Source organism: Vicugna pacos, chromosome 6 (genome assembly GCF_048564905.1).
Source record: "Vicugna pacos chromosome 6, VicPac4, whole genome shotgun sequence".
Taxonomy (NCBI): domain Eukaryota; kingdom Metazoa; phylum Chordata; class Mammalia; order Artiodactyla; family Camelidae; genus Vicugna; species Vicugna pacos.
The window spans coordinates 85192418-85214910 of NC_132992.1; the positions used below are offsets into that span (position 1 = coordinate 85192418).

Sequence of the window (22493 nt, forward strand, 5' to 3'; positions counted from 1 at the left end):
TGCTCCTGGGGGCACGTGGAGCTGACGCCCGCTGGGGCACTTTGGGAGCCGGTGTAGAACACCCATCTGAAGTCATCCCGCCCAGAGGGGTGAGGGAGTTGGTATCATCCACCAGCTCCTGACAGCCTTTGGTTCAAAGCTATGGGGGATGAGGATTCATGTTTCAGGACCTCCTCTCTGCCCTAAACAAGACAGGATCTGGCTCTGACCAGAACAGCCCATGGGCAAAGAGATGCCAAGCTGGCTGTTGGAAGCAGGACTGGAGTCCCCTCAAAAGATATGGCGGCAAGGCGAGTGGGCGGGGCACCAGCAGCACCTGCTGCTGGAGTGAGGTCACCTGCCCAGGGTCACACAGCTAGTGAGTTTACAGGGCTGGGATTTGATCCCAGCCCTAACTAAGCCAAAGCACACCCCGCTGTAAGTACTAAAGGTTAGTAGCAGGAGAGAAAAAGAAGTAATTTTTTGAGGTCAGCCGATACCAGACAGATTTAGGTATGAGGCATGTTTATAAAGAGGGGTGAACTATGATCTTACCACTGTCCTCTCAGAGGGTCTGGCGAGGGCCCCATGCACAGATGTGAATGGTAAGGCAGAGGGTAGGGTTTCTAAGTGCTGTGTGAAAGGCAGGACAGTGAGTAGCCTGGAGGAGGGAGGGGGCATGTCCAGGTGGGGTGATCCAGGCATACTTCTTAGAGGAGGCGGGTGGTGAGCTGGGCCATGCAGGATGGACAGGCAGGATTGGGATGAGGGAGCTAAGAGGGTCTTGGAGAGTCTGGGTGACGGAACAGCACAGGCTGAGCCCCAGGGGTGGGTGTGAGCTGGGCCGGGGGACATGAAGATGGAAGACAGCATGACTGGAGGCACGAGAGCAAACTGGAACCACGAGAGCAAACTGGAGTCACTGGAGGGCAGGACCACACTGCATTCATTGCCATGTGACACCGGCGTCTGGCTCAGGCCTGGGTTCAGAGCAAGTCTGGCTCTGCGTGTTCATGTGAACAAATGAATGAAGGACAGCAGGGAGGGTGGGGCTGGTTCTGGGGAGCTGGCCAAGCCGGGCCAGTTGCTCAGGGCCTCCCTGCAGTGAGAGGCAAAGGCCGCTAGGCTGTGTTTACTTTCCAGGTGAGCGCACGTCACACAAGGCTTTGAGCCTTAATCCCAGGCTCTGTGGCTGCAAGAGGCCCAGAAACCTCTTCAGAAGGTACAATCCAGGGGCAAAGTTTAAGAAACAGAAAGCTTCAGGCTGGGTCCTGAAGGGATACCCGTGTCCAGAGCCTTGAATCTGATCCTGGAAGTGAGACCATAGGCTACTGTTAAGACCGATGGACTGAAGGAGGTCAGCCAGGCCCTTCCCACTGTCACCCACTCACTGTCCCCTCCGGGCTGCAGGGGCTGGGGTAGCCCTGAGGACAGCAGAATTGGGGCAGATTCACCTTCTTCTCAGTTCTCTGCCCTCGTAGCCAGTATCCCACTCCTCTCCGTGAGCTTCTGTATTTTAAAGCAGAAGTAAAGCCCTAAAGCTCATGCTCTGATAAAAAAAGATTGGCTAACTTTTACCCAGAGCGCTCTTTGCATGATCTTACTGACTCTCACAGTGACTTCTGTCTGGCTGATGTTATCAGTGTCCCCATTTCCCCATAAGGAAAGGAAGGCACAGAGAAGTTAACTCACTTCCCTGAGGTCACACAGCTAATGAGCAGAGTCTGCATCGTGTGATCTTCAGGGATGCTGGGAAGGCCATTTGCCACATAGTATCACTCCCACAGTACTGGTGGTCTGAAATTCCACCAGTGCAATAGCTTTTAATAGTTTTTAAAGACATAGACACTGGGTAGCCCCCAGTCTGTGAGGGCTCAGAGGGTCTTCAGAGATCACCTGGACCTACCCCTCATGGCACCAAGGCAAAAGAGTGCTTCATGGTGTCTGGGGCATTGATCAGGAAACTGGAGATCCAGCCCCTTTGTCCCAAATATCTATATGACCTTGACCACATCCCACTCCGTCCACCACTCCCCGTCTCCTGCAACCTGCTTCTCTGATAAGGTGCTGGGAACATATTGGCCCCTTTTTGATGTGTGTATATCCAGAAGCAAGGTAATCAAAAGCCACCTTTATTCAATCTGTACCCAAACAGTGGGGTGTTGTTTTTTGCTTTTTTGTTCTTTAGTTTTATTTTAGACGTTTTCCATTTACAGAAAAGTTGCAAAGACAGTACAGAGAGTTCCCTCATATACTTCTCTCCCAGTTTCTCCGACTGTTAACATCTAACGTTTGTAGGGTACATTTGTCACAATCATGGACCAATATTGATACATTGGTAACAACTCACACCCACACGTACTCAGATTTCCTCAGCTTTTACCTAAATGTCTTTTTCTGTTCCAGGATCCCATCCAGGACACTGCGTCACATTTAGTCATCAGGCTTCTTAGGCTCCTCTTGGCTGCAAGTTTCTCAGACTTAATCTTTGTTTTTGACGACCTTGACAGTTTTGAGGAGTACTGGTCAGGTGTTTTGTAGAATGTCCCTCAATGGGGAATTGTCTGATGGTTAGGCAGGGGTTATAGGTTTTGGGGATCTTACTGGCAAAGTGCCATTCTCGTCACATCACTTCCAAGGCACATACCATCGACATGACTTACCACTGTGGACGTTGACTTTGATCATCTGTCAGGTTCCTCCCCTGTAAAAGTTACTCCTTCCCTCCTCCCCACTTCCACTCGGTCGTCTTTGGAAGGAAGTCACTGTGCACAGCCCACAATCAGGGAGTGGAGAGTCATGTTCTGCTCCTTAACGGTAGAGCACCTACGCAAATTATTTGAAATTCTTTGGCACAAGGGATTTGTCTCTTCTCCCCCATCAATTTATTTATTCAATCATTCACTTATATTGATATGGACTCATAGGTATTTATTTTATACTTTGAGTAAGAATCCAGTACTACTATTATTATTTTGTTGCTCATATTGTTCCAGCTCTGGCTGCCAGGAGCTCTTCCAGTTGGCTCCTGTGTCCCTTTGACATACACCCCCATCACTGTGTGTTTTGTTTGTTTCTTTGTTGGGGGGGGGCACTTCCTTACTTTCTTACACTACAAGATGCTCCAGATTGTCTTGTGTAGTTCTTGCCCCAGTCCTAGAATCAGACATTTCTCCAAGGAGCCCGTGTTCCTTTTATTGGAGAATAATATTAGAAACCAAGATCTGGGTGCTCTGTGTGTTCATTGCTACTGAAGTGCCATTGCTTCTAGGCCAAGAGGTGGTTTTTGGTGAAAGAAATCTCCTGTAAGATGGCTTTTTGTAGTGAAGGGTTAGCTCCAGAGTTGCAGTAACTTCAGTTGCGATGTGGACCAGCCATATCGGTGGTTCAAGGCATCTTCCCCTGGTGTGAGCCCAAGGAATACCAATTCTGTTCAATGTTAGTTTGGCAAAAACATTGGTGAAGCCACTTTCCTGCCCCTTCAGCATGCCAGGGCCAGGGAGGAAGATACAGTCAGCAGGTCTGCTGTGTGCCAAGTACCATCTCTCATCTTTCCAACAGCCCAGCAAAACAGGGCGCGGGCTCTATTTTATAAATGAGGAAACTCTGCCCTGATGTAAGGAGCCTGCCCTGAGAAATATGGCTACTAAGTGATGGAGCATGATTTGAACACACTAACTGCTTTCAAAGACTTAAAAAAAAAATGCTGTCTTTGCCTCATCCCCAGAAATGCTGATTTCTCTGGTTTAGAATGGGGCTCAGCTGTCAGCATATTTTCCAAGCTCCCTAGGTGTTTCTGATGTGCAGCCAGGTTCGAGAAACTCCACTCCATGCCGTGCTACAACCTCGTTAAAAGTAATGGAAAGGTGGACCACGTGTGTCCAGAGTGGGCTCCCGCCACCAGACCCCCGACCTCTGCGGGCACGGAAGCCCCTGCACTCGGGGTCTCTGGGAAGAACCCAGCCACTTCTGCTCCTGCCCTAAAGAGCGTGATTGGAAATTTTCCCCAGGCAACTGGAAAACAGTCCTAAAATAACAAAAGTGGAAAAGCAGACAGCTCTGGATTCTCCAGGCCAAAAAGGGAGAGCAAAAACAAAACCATTTATAGTGTATTTAGCTTTGGGTTTTTCTGTATTTATTTGGAGAGGCGGAGGGGAGTGCAGTGGCCGTATAATTCTCTCCCTAAGCACATTCTAGCCCAGCTGCGACTGAATTCAGTTGGTCTTTCCAAAACCCACACTGGCTGAAGGTGGACAGGGAGGGGCTCCTGTCCCGTTTGAACCTCCTGGATTGCAGTAAGTTATCCATGAAACTAACCCTTATGCAAGTCTCTTGGGGTCTGGGAAAGACCCCCAGCACGCTGATACTGGGAGAGAATCTTCTAGAAGAAAGGAATCCTGGACCCTTCAGCCCCCCTCCCTCACTAGACTGGAAAAGCCAGCTCAGAGAGGGGAAGTGACTTGTCAAAGGGCATAGCAAACGAGGGTCAGAACTGGGAGGGACGCCAAGTGTCCTGCCTCACAGCCCAGGGCTCTGACCCCTACTCCACTTTTGTTTCGGAAAATGGGGATGGGGGATCCTAGCTCTTCAAAGAAAACTGGACCCTCAGAGCAGACATGCCACCTGTCCGTTTGTACAACTGGTGAAGGAGGGTTCTTCTGCATTTGGTGAGTTCCTAGTCTAGTGTATTGGGGGAACTGACAAAAAGGGAAAAAATAAAGAGGGAACAGGAGCTGGCTGACTCAGCTGTCAGCTCAACAAGGCACTAGATGAGGCTTACTCCTTTAGGAGAGAGAGGTTGAGTGAGGATGCGGGGGTTCAGCAAGCTTTGTGGGTGGCCTGGTTAATCGGGAAAAGCTTTTGGGAGCAGTGGCTCATGGCAGGTCTCGCTGTGGGTATAAGTGTGAACTGCTCCATTCCTAATAACCCTAGGGAGCCCACAGGCAAGGGTCCCGGAGGTGGACAGAGGAGGGCCAGGACCTGGACTTGTCACCTCATGTTCTGTCACTGCTGACCTTGAGCGCATCCTTTCCCTCGGGGCTGAGCCTTGAAGTCTGGAGCTGCTCATGAGGATACCTTTCCATGCCCAGGGTGCCTGGTTCCGCACCATGTTGCCTTTCTGACTCCTGGGCCATCCCTGAACAGGGGGATAGGAATGCTGGCTCTGTAGAGCCGGGACTCCAAGGCGGGTAGGGGTGCTGGGGAAGGGAGGCACCATATATCCGGTGCTCGCTATATAGCAGGCACTCTCCTGGAGTCAGCTGGGCAATTCTTCCAGTAATCCTTTGAGGCGCTGGGTGGCCAGGAATGCTTGCAGCTTCAAGTGGTACCCAGCCTATGGTAGCTTGAGTCATAAGGTTACTGTTGTTTACCTAGTGAGAAATCCGAGGTCTGGGGTCCAGGGCTAATTTAGCAGTTCAGTGATGTCTTCAAGACCCAGATTCTTTCCTCCTTTCTGTTACCCGGTCTTTAAGGTGGCTTTTATCCTCAGGTTTGTCACCTCATGGTTACAAAATAATGGCTGCAGCTCCAACCATCTCATCCATTCAAAAGCAGGAGGTCATAGGCGAAAGGCTTTCTGCCCTTAGGTTCCGTCTTTTGATCAGGAAACAGATGTTTTTCCAGATACCTTGTTGGCCACCTCTGACTGTGAGGGAAGCTGGGGAGGGGGTGAGTGGCCAAAGGGAGCAGAATAGCCATGATGGGCTTTAACCGAACAGGATTCATCTCCTGAGGGAGGATGTGGCACCCAGGCCAGAACTGGGGTCGGTTAGCAAGGAGAGGGAGGGGACTGGTTCTCAGGGAGCTAGCTCTTATTGGCTGTCACAGGCAGGAACTATTGTGATCCCATTTTCCAGAGGAAGAAGCATCCCCAGAGAAGTCCTGCAGCTCAGCATGGCCAGCCAAGGACTGAATGTGAGTCTGGCTCCAGGGCCTGTGGGCTGAAGTCTTACACGGAAGGGCCCCGAGGCCAGTGGATCCAGACCTTCCCCTTTCCCTCTCTTTTTACCAGTCCTCTTCCCACACTGTTTTCTCGTCTGTGCAAGGGGTCAAATATTCTGCATCCCAGGGACAGAATTGCTGCAGGGTATCTAAAACCTCTAGCCAGGCACCTGGCATGGAACTCATATGTGCTCAGTTGGCACTCAGCAGGTTGACTGGGTTGGAGGACATGTACCATAGTGGTCACAACCCTGGCCTGAAGGTCATTGGCTCTGCATTCTTGTCCTGGATCTTCTTCCATCAACAAATGATGTGACCTCAGGATGTCTTTTTACATCTCTGGGTCTTGGTTTCTTTGGCTGTAGGGTGGCGAGCTGGGTGCATCACTGGCTTTCAGACTTCCCTACTAAGTTCTGCGGGCCCCGCAGCAGCACCTCACAGAAGGAGAGGGGTACCCAAAGGATGAAGCCCCACTTGTGTATACCCCATGGCTATATACCGTTAACCACTGTGGTGTAAGGAACCACTCCAAAATCCAGTGGCTTAAAACAGTCACCATTTGACTCTCATGATTCTGTGGGTCAGCAATGTAGGCTGGGTTCTGCTGAGTGGTTCTTCTGCCCGTCTCTCCTGGGGTCAGTCATGCAGCCGCAGTCATCTGGCAGCTTGAGTGGGACTAACTGGCCCCAGATGGCTCGCTTTCATTTCTGGCAGTTGGTGACAGCTAGCTGAGAGCTGGGTCTCACAACTCCTGCAGGCTTGCTCAGCCTTCTTCCTGTGACAGCTCTGGTCAGAAAAGGTGAGCGTGGAAACTGACATGCCTCTTAAAATCTAGGCTTGGGTCTCCACAGTGCCACTTCTGCTGCATTCTTTTGGTCAAAGCAAGTCCCAGTGCCACCCTCCCAGGTGCAGGAAAATAGATTGTACCTCTTGCTGGGTGGAGCTGCAAAGAATTTGTGGCCGTTTTTAATCTACCACATGAGCAAGTGGTCTTCGAGTCCATTTTCCTATCTCTTTGTTTGGCAAAAGATACATAATAAGGATCTTATTAAAAATTGTCATTTATTTTTCAAATGAGATTATGCATAGAAAGATCTTATCCTGTGGTTTAGTGCTCAGTAAATGGTAGCAGTCTATAATAATAATTAATATCATTAAGTGCATACTCTCTGCCAGACATTTTATATACATGATCACAATTTTCACAGCAACCCTGAAGAATAGATATTATTATTCTCAGGCTCAGGTGAGGAAATGGAGACCAGAGACATAAAAGTAACTTGCCCACAGACCCATGGCTGATAAAGAGTTGCTGGGGTCCCCCTGCAGCTCTAAAAAGCCAGCTGCAGGGGCTAGAAAGAGAAGTAAGTGGGCTTGGAGAATTTGCACATGGAATCCCCAGAGGTGCTGGAGGAGCTCTGGGTAGCACACGCAGCCCGTTAGCCCCCTGGGTACTCACCTGCAGCAACTGTCGTTGGCAGCATCTCCTTAGAGGATAAGCAGTGGACGTCTGGTGAAGGTGGGGACAAGGGGAGTAGGGCAGGTCACTCACATGTCCTTCTCCTGGCGCTGTCTTTGGGTGAACTCTGCCAGGTTTATGCACAGGAGACGTGCTGTAGTCTAGAATGCTTGGCGAGAGTCACCTCTCTGCATTTGTTCCTACAGTGAGCTGCACAGTGACAGTGTTTTTGAGGTGCTGCCTGTGGATGCTTCCTAAAATGCACTCTGTGACTAGCAGACAAGCTAAACCTCCCCAAAGGGAAACGCAAAACAGACCATCTTATTCCAGAAGACAGTGGCCAAGGCAGACCACTGACCAGGGTTCTGCCCACAGCGGACACCTCTCTGTGTCCCCTCCCCCTCTGCCATCGGAGCAGGAAGGGTCAGAGGACTCCGCTAGCTGCCCTCCCTGCCTCTCCCCCACTAACTCACCCCCACCCCCAGTGCCTTATCTTGAATTTTCTGGCAGGCGCCCCAGGGCTTGGCCACGGCAGAAGGAGGTGCTGCAGGAGGCTGTGTGGCCGTGTTGAAAGAGCGGACGTTAGGTGTTCAGAACTGGGGACCTGAGCCCAGCCTGGGGAACTTTCCACCCCCGTCTAAACCCCAGCCCCCAGTGAGTAGATAACACAACCATGATGGCAAGAGATAAGGAAAATGCTCTTGGTGACGCTCAGGTCTGCGTCTTGCTTCTGCACTTCCTGTTTGCATGGCCTTGGGTTTCTCTAACCTCTGTGCCCTGAGTCTGTATCCATCGTCCATCATCCACTTTGCCTCTTCTGTGACCTCTTTGAAAGACAACGCATTCCTGGGGTCAGGAGTTCAGGTCCAGGTGAACTCATCAGTTCAGTGATGCAGCAGCTCAGAGTAGGTGAGGCTGTGCTGGATCCCAGGCATTGTCCCTGAGCAGAGGGCGGAGAGCCATCTAGAGGTGAGTCCCCTAGGAGGGCGGCCTTCCAGGTGGAACATCAGAACCTCCCCACCCGCCGCTCACATTTCTGCCCCAGAAGCCTCTCTCCCACCTTCCTCTGTCCACTGGGTTCTCATGCTCTCTCCAGCCTTCCCTGCGGGAGGAGGCAGACTGGTGGACTCATACCTGAGTGCAGTTCGGTGACAGATGGATGCACTGTGTCACTACTCCCAAGGGGCGCACCCTCACATAGAGCAGAAGCTGAAGCTGAGAGACCGCCCTCTGTGGGCCGGGTACTGGGACAGCCCAGGGCTCAGGATCTTGAGTCGAAGGGCCTGAGCTCAGATCCCAGCTCCAGCACTTACTAGCCCTGTCGTTCCGGGCATTACCTGCATCTTCTTGGACTCAGTTTCCTCATCTATAAAACGGGGATAATACAGCAGCCCCTCTCCCAGCTTTAATATGAGAATTAAGTAAGATCATGGAATCTAATGAACTGCGGTTAAGACTTGGGCAGACCAGGGGAGCAATATGTGTTAGCTGCTACTAGTCAGTAGTAACAATATTATTATAATGTTTCATTAACAATTATAGTGACATTGTATTAATGGCTATAATAATACAGCAACATGATAATAATAATAGTAATCAATAACAGTGGCAGAGAATTTGTAGGACAGTGCGCCTTGAGGCGGAGGGGCAGGAACGCCATCTCTGTGCTCCACCAGAGCCTCCCACGCCTGGGGCCACGTCCTCAGGAGGCCCCGGTGGTCCTGCTCCCCAACCTTCTCTCAGCATCTTTGGTCAGACTTTTGGTCTTCCAAAGTCTAGCCCAGACCCTCTGAGCCTACATGGGAGTGGTTTAGACTCTGAGGTGGGGACAAGGGTGGAGGGAAGGGGAGACACTATGACTCAGTCCTTTTACAGGAAGTGAAAGTGTGACCCTTCCCCAGAGGAGGGTCCCCCCTCTCCCTCTTACCCAGGGGCAGCCATGCCCACAAGGCTGGGGAGATGCCAGAAGGTGTCCATCATTACCTGGAAGGAAGGATGAGCTTGGTGGAGCCAATGGAGACTAAGAAGAAGATTTTAAAACCACAGAGCTTGTGAAAGGAAGCAGGGGTCCCTCCCCATGATGGCTGTGGGGAGGGCACTGCCCCAGGGCTGCTGTGGGTCTGACAGTGGAGGAGTTACAGTCCCCTTAACTGAGCAGAACCATTGTCTGGAGCAGAAGTAAAAGTGAAGTGTCTATAAATACGCTGGCTCTGGTTTAAACTTCAAGTGATGCTTGGTTACTAGAGCAGAAATAGGCCCTTGGGGCCCGAAGCATCATTTCTGACTAGACTAAATCCACAGGAGAAAAAAGGGCAAGTCTCTCCCCGGGCAGGACTGTGGAAGAGAGAGGTCATGTGGCTTGGGGTCTCAAGCATGGACACCAGCACCCAGGGCTGACACCCAGCTCTGCTCCTCTCAGCTGTGAGGCCTGGGCCAGGCAGAGCCTCCAGGGTGAGCCCTGGGGGCCAAACCCGTACTGGTATTTACTCAGTCATCACACCAGCCCGAGGAGCCAGGTCCTGTCAAGGTCAGAGAGCCCTTCAGTTTCTTCATCTGTGAAGTGGGGATAACAGCAAATCTCACGTCACAGGGTTATTGAGACGACAAAGCAAGCCAATATATGCCAAGTATTCATAACCGTTCCTGTCCCAGGGAAAGCTGTACATTAGTTATTAGCTGTTTTTTATTTCTGTGGGTGGAAAAAATATCTATGATTATTTCTAACAGTCTTCCCCAGGGTATATGTGCTGGGCTGTGAGTTGAAATTCAACCCACGCATTTGTGGATCCCAGACCACAGCCTGTACCCGATTCAGCTGATTCTGGCCCCACTCCCCTCCCCCAGTGGACCAACATCTCAGGGGATGGGACACAGGAATCTGCGTTGATTTAGTTGACACTCCCTCAGTGGCAAATAAGAAACTGAGACTCAAGGAGCCGGGGGACATGGGCCAGGTGACACATGACTCTTGGGGCAGAACCCCTAGTTCTCCTGAGGGATGCTTGACCCCCATCCCACCTCTTTGTTTCTGGAACATTCCAGTGACTTCCATCTCACTGCTGTCTTTCTAACCCTCCGCCCCCACATCTTTGACTCATGGAGCTCCCCCTTCCTTGGTTGCAGACGTTCCTGATCCGCCGGGACAGCGGCCTGAAGCACCTGGTGCTCTGTGTCCACTTCCCTTCCCCGAATGAGAGCCCATCCGAAGTGCTTGAATACACCATCAAGGAAGAAAAATCGAGTAAGTACCACCTCCCCGTTCTGCCTCCGACCACACAGCAGCGGCAGATACTACGCTCTGTAACCACAGATACTCCTACCAGGCCAGCAGGGTTTAAAATTAGAAGAAGGGGGAAAGCCTTCATCCGCCGAAGGTATTTGGCCCGGGTTTGTTTTGAACTTGGTTTATCATTGAAAGTCAGTGTGAGTTTCCATTCACCCATGTCACAGCTCGTTTGCTTTGCTTCCCCAAGGCCGCTGTGGAGTTTCCTCTTGTTAGCTCATGCTGGAGAAAGGGAAGAAAAGGAGAGGAAATGTCTGGGCCCCTGGGTCCTAGTGACACCCCGGCACACACTCAAACCATGATCTTGGACAAGTAACCTAACCTCACCAAGCCTGTTTTCTCATCTGTCAAATGGATATAAGAGTTACTTCCTGTCTATCACAGGCCTTTGTGAGGGTCAAATGGGCAAGCATTTTGAAAGACCAAAATCGTGTGTGTACATAGGGCTGCCCGGAGCAGGCTTGGACCTCTGTGGAAAAATGTTTGGGGGCCCCCAGTCAAGGGTGGGTTTGTAGGCAATGAAAGGGTTTGGGCTTCCCCTTCCTCTCATGGGCTATGCCAGGTATTAAGAGCCAAAAAGTTTGCTAGACGAATCTGCAGAATATTCCAGGCCCCAGCTTAGGTCCTCTTACAAATGGATCCAGGGGTATGGGAAGCCTTTTACTCTTGGTGAGCAGGGGAGTGACAACAGTCAAAGAAGAGAAAACACTGAAGCATTTTATAAATATTATAAGTATATAATATCCGTACATAATATAATTATACATTTACACGATTAAATATTGTATAAATGTAATAAATATTTTAAAATAGCTATTAAATATTTTAGAGTGCTTGTTTCTCAAGAAACACTTGTGCCTGACACTGGGAAGTTGCAAAGATGAATAAGACAGAGTCCTGGCCTCAAGGGTCTCCCAGTCCAGTTGGAGGGTTGGGGACATGGTAGGTGGGAGGGGCACAGGCATCAGCCCTTGCTGTGCAGTGTGACAGGTGTGACTGCAAAGGGACCTCTGGCTAATGTGGACCATGGTGGGAAGGATTCCGGGAGGGTGTCAAAGAGGAGGGAACACAGGCTGAGTCCGGCAGGGTGAGAGTACTAGTTCAGTTAAAGGCTGATTTTTCAGCTCCAGAGGTGGAGGAAGAAGCAAGAGCAGGGGCAGCTTCTTGCCATAAGAAGGGCTTTCCAAAGAGACCCGGACTCACACTGAATGGGTGAAACAGAATTCACTTATTCGTGTCTTCAACAGATAGTTATTAAATGTCTGCTCCATGTCAGACGCTGTTCTACCACTGGGAACACAGCAGGGACCAAAGCACAGTCCCCGCCTCTGAGAGCTTCCGTTCTGGTGGAGGGAGGAGACAATAAACAAGTAAATAAGGTACCGTCCAATGGAGAGTCATGCTATGGAGAACATGTAAGCGGGCAGACTAGCCAGGCGGTGCAATAACAACAAAAAACATGAATGGCTTAAACCCGGAAGAGGCTAGTTTCCACCTTATGTACAAGATTCCTGGTCAGTGGGGAAGGCTCATTCAGGACCCTGCTGACGGAGGGTCTGCCACTGTGAGCACCCAGCCTCCAGTTTCCTGGGGTTGACACCATGCCAATAGGCGGGAAGGGAAAAGAGCGGAGGAGGGCTTGTGGGTGGGTTTTACCCCCAAGGCCTGGAAGTGGGTGTGTCCCTTGTGCTCACATCCCATTGGCTCTTAACTCAGTCACATGGCCACACTCAACTGCAAGGGAGATTGGGAAATGTGGTCCAGACGCATGTCCAGGCAGGTGCAGAGGGCCTGGATCTTGGGGAACTACTCGGAGTCTGCTCTCTGGGTAAGGAGTATGGAGTGTAGGGGATGGTCAATTTATATAGCAAACCTTAATGACGCCTGTCCTACAACAGCCAGCAGAGAAGAAAATGTAGGGAATCTCAGAGAAGAAGGAGCGTATTCTAGTTTCCCCAGGCCAAATAAATAGCACCCTCTGATGACCACAGAAAGGGTGAGGTGGTTTGGGGCACCTGGGGCTGCACAGATCCTGGGTGGGCTTTTGGCCTCCTGGAAGGAAGGCAGCCGTGGACCCGTGTAGTCCTGCTTCTTATTGAGAGTAACCAGGCTTTCAGGGACTTGGCTGCCCAGTCCCCAAAATCCTTCAGAAACCCAGAAGCCCCAGCTGTGCTCTTGAATTTCAACATCAACATGGGGAAGGCGGCTGAAAGCGGGGAGTAGTGTTGTGCTGAGCCTATTACATGGCAACACGTGCTCTGAAAGCAGAAGGAAGGAGCCTTGCTTCAAGGGCAGGCTGAGCAGCAAGGCTTCCTGGAGGAAAAGGGAGTCGAGCTGGACCGACAGAACGTCTGGAAGCTCTGCTCTTCTTTGCCCCTGTGCTGCTTTCCCCACCTCCCTGCCCCATCTCCTGGGTCATCACTTCTAGGTCTTCCCAACCCAGTGACACCTCCCGGCAGCCCCAGATTTTTGGAACTTGGTCAGGAAGCACACACCAGACCTGCCCCATGGAACCGGCATGTCATGTCTGGTTGCGTGTCTCATATCTGATCAGGAGGCCAAGGAACAAACCAAGGCACTCAGGGATGGAGGAAGCTTCCTTCCCTCGTTCATGTCTTCCTCCCACGGTGGTGTGGTAGAATCTTATTTTCCATTTTTAATGAAAATTCAGTACTCACTTTAGCTGAAAAGAGCATCAAAACCCAAACCAAACATCCTTCATGCGACATAACTCTTCCACGTCACGATTTGTGCCCATTCACTGGGACTACGCAGACGCCGTCTATAAATGGGTATGTGTTTCATTTTACTCTTTCTTTATTTTACTCCACTGCTCTCCCAACCTCAGACCCTCTGCCCCCAAGGAAACCCAGACAACAGCAAAAAAGCAGCAGGTAATTTGTTTCTTTGCTGTATTGATTTGTAGCTTCAGCCTGTTCGCTGTCTTCCTGTTTGGGACCTGCCTCCTTGACGTAGCGTGCCATGCACAGATCGTGGAAGCCACACTGCCTGTGTCGGCATCCTTCCTCGGCCTTTGCCTACCTGGGTGACCTTGGGCACCTTGCTGAACCTCTCCAGACCTCCAGGACGGGGGTGATAACGGTGCCTCCCTCCTAGGGTGCTGGAAGGAGGCGTTAGTGTGTCTTCAGTGCTTAGGGTAGTCGCCAGAGCACAACGGAGGGTTCTAACTGTGTTTGTTACTATTATTGTTGTTGTTAGGCGTCCTGCATGATTAAGCCAAAAGGAGAAGTGGGACCCTCCACATAGGGTTCTAAGGCTCTGGCTAAGTCCCAGCCCAGCATATGGGGCCTGCCTCCTAGTCCCTCAGGGGAGGAGGGAGCCACCAACCTCATGAATCCTCCTATGGCCGTGGTGGCTGCAGCACGGCTGGGGTGGGTGGCCTGAGGAGGAAGTGGACAAGGGAAAGGCCCCAGGCCTGGAACTGGGACCTTTTGTTGGGGGTCCCCCCAACAGGACTGAGGCAAAGGAAGAGGGCGAGGGGATCCCCCAGAGCAGCTGGTCAGCCTCATCTGTGGCCCCACTCTGTTTGCTTTGAACAAGAAATACCAACTTGGACAACCTCCGTGCTTCTGTGTGCTGGGGTCATTCCTTGTTAAGAGTTTCTTTGCAGAACCTGGAACCAGTCAGCTCGGGCTAGTTATGCTGCGGTGACAAGCAGCCCTACTCTGCAGAGGCTTGTTCACACACAGTACCTAGGCACACAGTAATGCGAGTATTTCTCACGTCATGAGTCAGCTGAGGCGCTTTTCAAAAACATTTCACTCTGGGCTGAAAGGGCAGTGCCCACCTGAGGGCAGAGCGGAGGGAGAGAGATGGCCAAATTCCATGATGGCTCTGAAGGGTTCACTCAGAGGTGGCAGGTGTGTCTCTTCCCCTCACATCTCATTGGCCAAAACAGGTCTGATGACCAGGCCAGACCCAGTGGAATGGGACATATGATCCTCCCACCAGCATGTGACTAGCGGGGAGGGATAGTGACTGTTTTGAACAACGTTACCATCTCCTGTATCCCCACTTCCCCTCTGTGCTGCACTAAGGTGACAAGAAGGCTTTGCAGTGTCTGGGGCACCACTTAGCGTCATCAGGGACCCTCAGAGGCCAGATATGTGTGTGGCGGGTGAGGGCAGAGGACCAGCAGAAGAGACATTGGTGCAAGGAGTGTTGGAGATGAAAGAACAAGACCTGGGGTGGATGGAGCTGGGCCAGCTTCCGAGCTCAGCCTTGCCCCTTTGTGGCTGAGATTAACCACCTGGCAGGTAGACACTGGCTACTTTTTTATTTATCTACTCCCTTGAAGATGGTGACAATGACACATTCATGTGATGGCATTTTTCTGCTGGCGGCTAACTAACAGAAAACCAGTTGGTCTGGTCTCTAGAAGAGGAACCCTGAGACAGTGGCGGATGGTGTAGTCTGGCCTGTACAGGAAGTGACTGCCTGGTACTCAGTCTGAGCCACTTGCCCCGAGTTTCAGGGGCAACTCCACTTCACTCCCTGCCTATTCCCTGTACCAGGCTGACCCCTGGCTTTAGAAGAGCTGGCCCATGGAACTCAGTAGGATTTCTTCTTGCCCTGAGCAAATATCCCTCTCTTGGGACAGAGGTTTTAGGTGAACAAAGTAGTTGAATCAGACAGATACACTTGCACTTGGGAACATCTCATGCACAGACGTGATGAATGTTGTGGCTGATTGGCGCTGATGGTTATCACCACTAGACTGGGGGTACCTTTGAAACCAAGAGAAGGAGAAATTCTAGATGAGTCGTCCTGGATAGTAGAGATCTGTATGTATGGGATGTCAGAGTGTCACCCAGATTGTCTTTGAGGTCCACATTGGAGATTTGCCTTGGTGCTCCAAATTTGCATTCCTTTCACCAACTGACCCATTATTCTAGAGATTCAACCGTGTTTAGACCAAAATGTATTAAACCCATAGAAAGGAAAGGAATGATGATTGTTAAAGGCAGGGTTGGTATGGAGAAGGCGAGCTTTTGATATTTTATCGGGGAGGAAATATTGCGTCACGGTGAGTCTTGCACTCTGGTCAGTGCAAACCTCTTTTGAGAGCATGAGCTTTGGAAGGGCTGACGGTTCTAGGTTTCTGTTCTGTCCCTGTTATCTTCTGACATTGGACAAGTTACTAAACTTCTTTGCTTCAGTTTCCTCTCTGCAAAATGGGAACATCTGCAGCACAGCTGCTGGAGGACTGACGAGTGAACACACGTGGGGATGTGGGTCGTGTTGCCTGGCACATAGGGAGCACTCAGCATCGAAGCTGTGGGACGGTGACTTACAATAAGAATATATACTTGGTTTTCATTCCCATTCCTGGCACGGAGCACCTAAAAGAAATCCCTTGGGATTTCTTAAGTGATAAGAGCCCTAACTGTATCTTGACATTGATTACAAGCCCTTTCAACCCCACATGAGTTTATGTCAATGAGGTGACTTTTGGAAAGTGCCTAAGGATGGGGGCTGGTTGCCAGGAAACCAGCCGTGTTATGGGAGTGTTTGAACTTTTTGTCCCACCCCTCAACCTCTAGGAAGGGGAGAGGCGCTAGGGGTTGAGCTAATCACTGATGGCCAATGATTGGAACAATCGTGCTATGTAATGAAGCCTCCATAAAAACCCAAAGAGACTAGGTTCAGAGAGCTTCCTGGTTTTGTGAATGTGTGGAGACTGGGGAGACTGGTGCGCTCAGAGAGCTTGGAAGCCCCACACCCCTTCCCACACAGCCTTTCCTTATGGATCTCTTCCATCTAGCTGTTCGTGAGTTATATCTTTTATATAAACCAGTGATCTAGGGGGTGGATATTTGGCTCCGTGGTAGAGTTCATGCTTAGCCTGCATGAGGTGCTGGGTTCCATCCCCAGTACCTCCATTAAAAAAAACGATAAAATAATCCAGTGATCTAATGGGTAAAGAGGTTACCTGAGTTCTCTGACCCACTCTAGCAAATTAATTGAACCCAAGTCATTGGAGCGTCTGCTCTATAGCTGATTAGTCACAAACACAGGTGACAACCTGGACTCGTGATTGGCGTTTGAAGTGGGGGTGGGGGTCAGTGAGGAGGAGTCTTGTAGGACTGAGCCCTTAACCTGTGGGGTCTGATGCTGTCTCCTGGTAGACAATGTCAGAAATGAGTTAAATTGTAGGACACCCGGCTGGTGTTGGAGATTGCTTGGTGGTGTGGAAAAACCCAGACATTGGGGTTGATGTTAGCATGGGAGTAACTCTCTAACATCCTAGTGCTGTCTTCTGGACAAAAGAAGACATTTATGGGGAAAAGCTATCACAGTGCCTGAGTGTAGTAAGCACTCAGTAAACACTCACAGTTATAATTAGCAGTGGGTGTTGAGTAACATGCAACTCAGACCTCAAAACCATCACTTCCTGCAGCGCTCTGCTCTGCAGAACTTCTCTAAGAAGTTAATTCATTCGTCTTATCTCACATTGGTATTACCCGTGGAGGTTTGGCAGAAAACTAACCGCAGCTTGTCTCTTTCTGTTTTCAGTAATTCCCTTTTCAGCCTCCAAAAGTGGTGCTGGCCCAGGAAAAAAATACATCATTGGGTAATTTATGTCCAACTTACTGTAAAACTTGAGTGAAATTTTTTCTGTTTTTTTTAATAGATTTTTAATCATAGCGGTGCATATTTTTTTAGCCTTTCTTTTTAACTTAAATATTTTGTTTCAAGCTTTCTCTGTGTTAGTAAACATTGCAAAGACTTTGTACCCAGTTAACTATGTGGTGAATGGCTCCTGAAAGAAGATACTTATGAAGGCTCTGTTAGACATGGCCCCTGACATTGGACCAGTGCGGGAGACAGACGCACACATGCTTAACCAAAAATGCAAGTCAGACAGTCCTAAGTGCTAGAGTATAAGTGTGCACTTTGGGGGCCCCAGGAGTTTGTTTTGCCCTAAAGAAATGGAATACAGGGGGAGGTTCTGACAGTGGTGGGTGAAAGATCCAGAACACGTGGCCTTGGAGGCAAGAGAAAAGGGAAGATGAGGGAAGTGTGTTTGGGGGTGGAGGGTGTCATATTGGCACCAGGCCCGAGTGGGTGTACAGTGACTGCCACCTTCAGGGATTTTGCAGCTTCAAAAAACGTGTCTAAGGAAAAACAGTCCAATGCAAAGCTGACTGCTACTGCTGAGTACTTCTGAAGCACCTCCCAGACTTGCTTGGCTCTGGGAACCCCTGGGTGGCTTCATCCCAGGAAGAGTGACAGCGCCAGTGCAAGCCTGTGCAGAGCCATAATGAGTGTCAATGAATCGGGTTCCAATCCGGCTCCCCCAGTAATTTTCTATGTGACCTTAAGCAAGTCACTCACTGTCTCTGGGCCTCCTGGGAGAATGGACTCCTGACCTCACCTGCAAAGAGATGGACTCAAAATGCCTTGGAAGGATAAAGCCCCACACAGAGAGAAGGTGCTGTTCTTGGTTTGCCTGGCCCCAGACATCCCAAGCACCGGGATTAAAAATTCTCACCATAGAGGAAAATATACATTGTCCAGTGTTTCAGGCAGCCCAGCTGGCCTCACGGGAAGCCACAGCGTTATGCCTATTCCACCAGCTTCTCCTTTCTGCCCAGACTATTTAAGGAAGCAGCCAGAGGTGAGACCTTCTGGAAAGTCCTGTAGAAATGGACTGGTGACTTCTGCGAGTTTTTTTGTGTCCATCTCCCCTGATCTGTTAAGAATTAATGAATAGTTTGCGCTGCTTTTATTGTCCTAAGCCTGCCACATACATTCTGCTGTGCTCGTGCTCGTCTCGGCCTTGGTTTTCCTGGTGGAAACTTTAAGGGAACTTGCCACAGCGGAACTTCCCGCCTTGGGATGTTCGTTTAATGCAGTCATTGTTCCCAGGCCAAGGCTGCCCTGGGCAGCCCCCAGGTGAGACTCAGTTCCTCAATACTGGGCCCTACCCTTGAAATCTATTGTAGCCTTTGGCCCTCGGTTACTGGGGAAGCTCCCTGTGTACCAGGCCCTGTACTGGGCTCCTGTGTGTCAGGCCCTGTGATTCCCATGAGGCCGAGGTCATGGACTCTGAGTCCTGGTGGACACTCTTGTCTTCCATTCAGTTCCATTCCAGCACTGATGTCGGGCACCCGCTGTGTGCTAGGTGCAGGCATCCACAGCGCTCTGGGCTCCAGCCAGTTGTCCCAGGAGCACAGACTGGTCCTATCTCCGGAGCCGGGTTTCTGACACTCAGTACTCTTGCCTTTTGGAGCTGGATCATCCTTTGCTGTGGGGGCTGTCCTGTGTGCTGTTGTCTCCTGGGTCTCTGCCCACTCAATGTCAGTAGTACCCTTCCATGCCCCCAGCAACCTAAGATGCCTCCCGGCACTGCCAGATGTGCCCTGGGGGACAGATGTGTTCCTGGTTGAGGCTGTGCCATCCAGTGCTGCAGCCATGAGCCACATGAGATTCCTGAACACTACAGATGTGGGGAGTCTGAACTGAGATGTCTGTAAGTGTAAAATACACACCAGATTTTGAACACTTCATGTGAAAAGAAGACTATATGTCTCAGTCCTCTTTTTATCTTTATGGTTTGTTGAGATGATACTATTTTGGATATATTGGGTTAAATAGAATACATTGATAAGATTCATTTTATTTGTTTCTGTTTACTATTTCTAACGGGACTATGAGAAAATTTTAAATTGCACATGTGACCCTGTTGTCCAGTAGACAACAGGGTCTGGAGAGCCAACAGCCTGGCGTGCTGGGTGGGAGCAGGGGCTGCAGAGTCAGGCTCGCCTAAGGCCCCATCCTGGTACCGCTGCCCAGCTCTGTGACCTTTGGTGAGCCACTTAACCTCTCTGGGTCTCACAGCTCTCACAAGTGGCAGCCACTTTCTTCTAGACTACAGATCAAAGTTCCCAAACTCTGGGGTGGGATGAACTTTGTGAGATCCCAAAGTTGAGGCTGGGTTGTTTTCTGGGCTAGGGGGGATGTTTCGTGATGCATCCTTGGGTGGCACTCGGATGTCTTGTCATCAGGGTGGTGCCCTGGGCCACCTCCCTTTCCTCCTGTCCCTTCTGCTCCCAGAGAGAGCAGTGTGTTTCCATGATGGGTATGTGCCAAGAGTCCTCCTCACCCCTACAGTCTTAGCAGAGCAGCAGGTGATTGCCTCCCAGACTGGCAGCTCATGCCCTGTGGGTAGTTGAAGTCTCCAGGACAGTGGGCCTCTGCTGGGCACCTCTCCTCCACCTCTCCCTGCTCCTTCTCCCCAAACACCTCCCCGTCTGCTGGTGCTTTATTAAGTCTTCCCTGACACTTGGCAATTTGCTCTTCTGTCCAATGTCGCCCCTTCTGTTTTGGCATCTGAACCTATAAATAGTTCCCAGGCAAAGTCCCATCTACATTGTGACATTTCGTTCTGTATTGCTTCTCCTAGACTGAAATCCTCATCCACAAGGTTGCTATATATGGAAGAGCATCATCCAAGAAAAGGAATCTTTTATTACAGCTTGAACAGGGTGGTGGCAGTTGCTGCAGCTGCGACTGCCAGTGTGGGATCAGAGGGGACGCCCTCAATAACAGCTAGCTCCGTTAAGCGTCTGGTGTGATCCAGGCAAGGTCCTGGGTCTGGGAAAGAAGGAAGATGTCCCCTGCTTTCCAGGGGCTTCATCCTGGGCCAGAGTCAGGCCTGCAAACACATCACGATGTGATGCAATCATGCACTAAAGTGGAGTGTGTGCGCAGTGCCGGGGCCCAAGGGAGGAGAGCATAGTTCTGCCCAAGAAGGCTTCTCTGAGAGTAACACGGAGGCTGCCTGGTGAACAGAGCAAGAAACGGTAGTCCCTGGGAAGGAATCTCTGCTAGCTGACTGGTGAAGCAGACACACTGAGTGCATTTTGGTGTGAAGCACTGGGATGCCTTCCTCCCGCCCATGCCAACTCTGCTGAAAAAAAGGTGCCTAATATACCAGGCTCCCAGGCTGCTGGCACCTGGTCATGACTGTGGCCGTGTCCTCGGGCCAGTTACTTACACTCTCTGAGCCTCAGTTTCCTTGCCTGTAAAGTGAAGATAATGGAGTTGTCATGATGGTTAGAAGTACGGAGGCTAGCACACAGTAGGCACTTGGTAAATGATAGATGATATTATTATTGTTGTTTTTGTTAAAACTTTGAAAATGATAGCCCTCAGTTGCTGCAGCAACTGCCACCACACTAATCAGGAGGCTCAAATCTGTACAAAGCCCACATTGGGAAGTTGGAAGAACAGGGCAGAACAACAGCAGTCCAGGATCAGAATCTAGATTCCAGAGAGCATGAGGATCAGAATCTGGAAAACACCTAGAATAAGTAAGCATCCTCTTTCATAGAATGATGATATGCCTTCTCTGGGCCTCAGTTTCCCCATCTGCACAATGAGGGAGGTTGGACCAGAGCTGTCTCTGAGGGCCCTTTCATTCTGGCTTTCAGTGGTTCCTCATCCACTGGAAGGGACACTTGGGTGTGCTTGAGTCTCTAGTCTGAGCAAACTCTGAGTGCAGTAGAGAACTCAGTAAAAAGGCGTTGCTGTGCCTTTTTCATCCTAAAATTCTTAAGATGAAATCAAGAGGAGATTGCTCCTTATGCCAAGAATAACCGGCAAAGATAGCCATGGCTCACACCCATGGCTGCCGTGGACAGTTGCACAGCTTGTGCACTGACTAGAGGTGCCTGGTAGGTGAGTTGAATGAGGGATGAAATTCAGCTGGTGTTCTGCTTGTCAGGTTGTGCAGTTCAGTACAGGGCTGCATCCACCTGAAGGAGGAGGCACCTCTCTGCTCCCTTGTCAAGCCCCATAACGGGGCATTGGGAGCATTTGGAAGCAGGTACCCACCTGGACCATTGGTAACAGCCAGGGAGAGAGACGAGGAACTGTTCCTGGCACATTATCAAATCAGCATCCTCTTCCAGGTCCCTGAGCCCTAACTCGCTCCCCTGCCCTCCACTCCCCATCCCAGACCTTCCAGACCTCTGTGTTATAATAGAGGGTGCTATTCCTCACTCAGGGCCTCTCTGTGGGTACCACTCAGCCTCTGGACAGTGAGCTGGAGTGCCCTGGAGAGCCTCGGTTACCCTTACCTTCCCTTGGCAGTTAGACAAAGCAAGTTGCAGAGAATTGAAGGCTTTGGTCTCTGGGCATGTGATTGGTGGAACCGGGAAACCGCACCTGGCCAGTACTGTCCAGGTTTGGGCTTTGTCTGGAATGGGAGCAAGAATTTGCCCCGCCTAGGTGCTCCAGTCCTTGTAAGGCTGAGCAGCAAGTCTGCTCCGAGGACGTAGGCGACCTGCTGCCCACATGGGACTGTTTGTTCTGACTTCTGGCAGCTCTAACTTCAGTTGGAACCAGCACCTCCAGAAGCCCTGGTCTAGCAGAGCCCTTCCTTCAGGCAGGGGGAGACCTGTTCTCCCATTTCCCAGGTGACACGGTCGCACTGCAACCTCATCTTGAAGCAAGTGGGCGCCAGAGCTGGGCCTGGGACCACGGGGTCCCCTGGACTCCAGAGAAATCACTGCTGTCCCCACTTCTACCTCTGGGAACAGGGGAAGTAGTTTTCATGTGTTGCAGAAAATTGGGCCTGTTGATAGTAGCAAACAGTCCTTTTTTTTTTTTTTAACTGAAGTATAGTTGGTTTACAGTATTGCGTTAGTTTCTGACGTACAGCATAGTGATTCAGTTATGCATACATATGTATATTCTTTTTCATTATAGCTGTAGTCTATTATGGGCTACTGAGTATAGTTCCCTGAGCTATACAGGAGGGCCTTGTTTATGTATTCTGTATAGTAGCTTGTATCTGCT

General features: G+C 50.5%; 1 protein-coding gene across 1 annotated transcript in view; it reads left to right on the forward strand.

Moving 5' to 3' along the window:
- The window catches only part of RIN3 (Ras and Rab interactor 3), a 103649-nt gene that overhangs the window by 39250 nt on the left and 41906 nt on the right, over positions 1–22493 (forward strand). The window contains exon 3 of the mRNA XM_072963624.1: positions 10505–10622. Coding sequence (XP_072819725.1) covers positions 10505–10622 — 118 coding nt within the window. The remainder of the gene's footprint in view (positions 1–10504; positions 10623–22493) is intronic.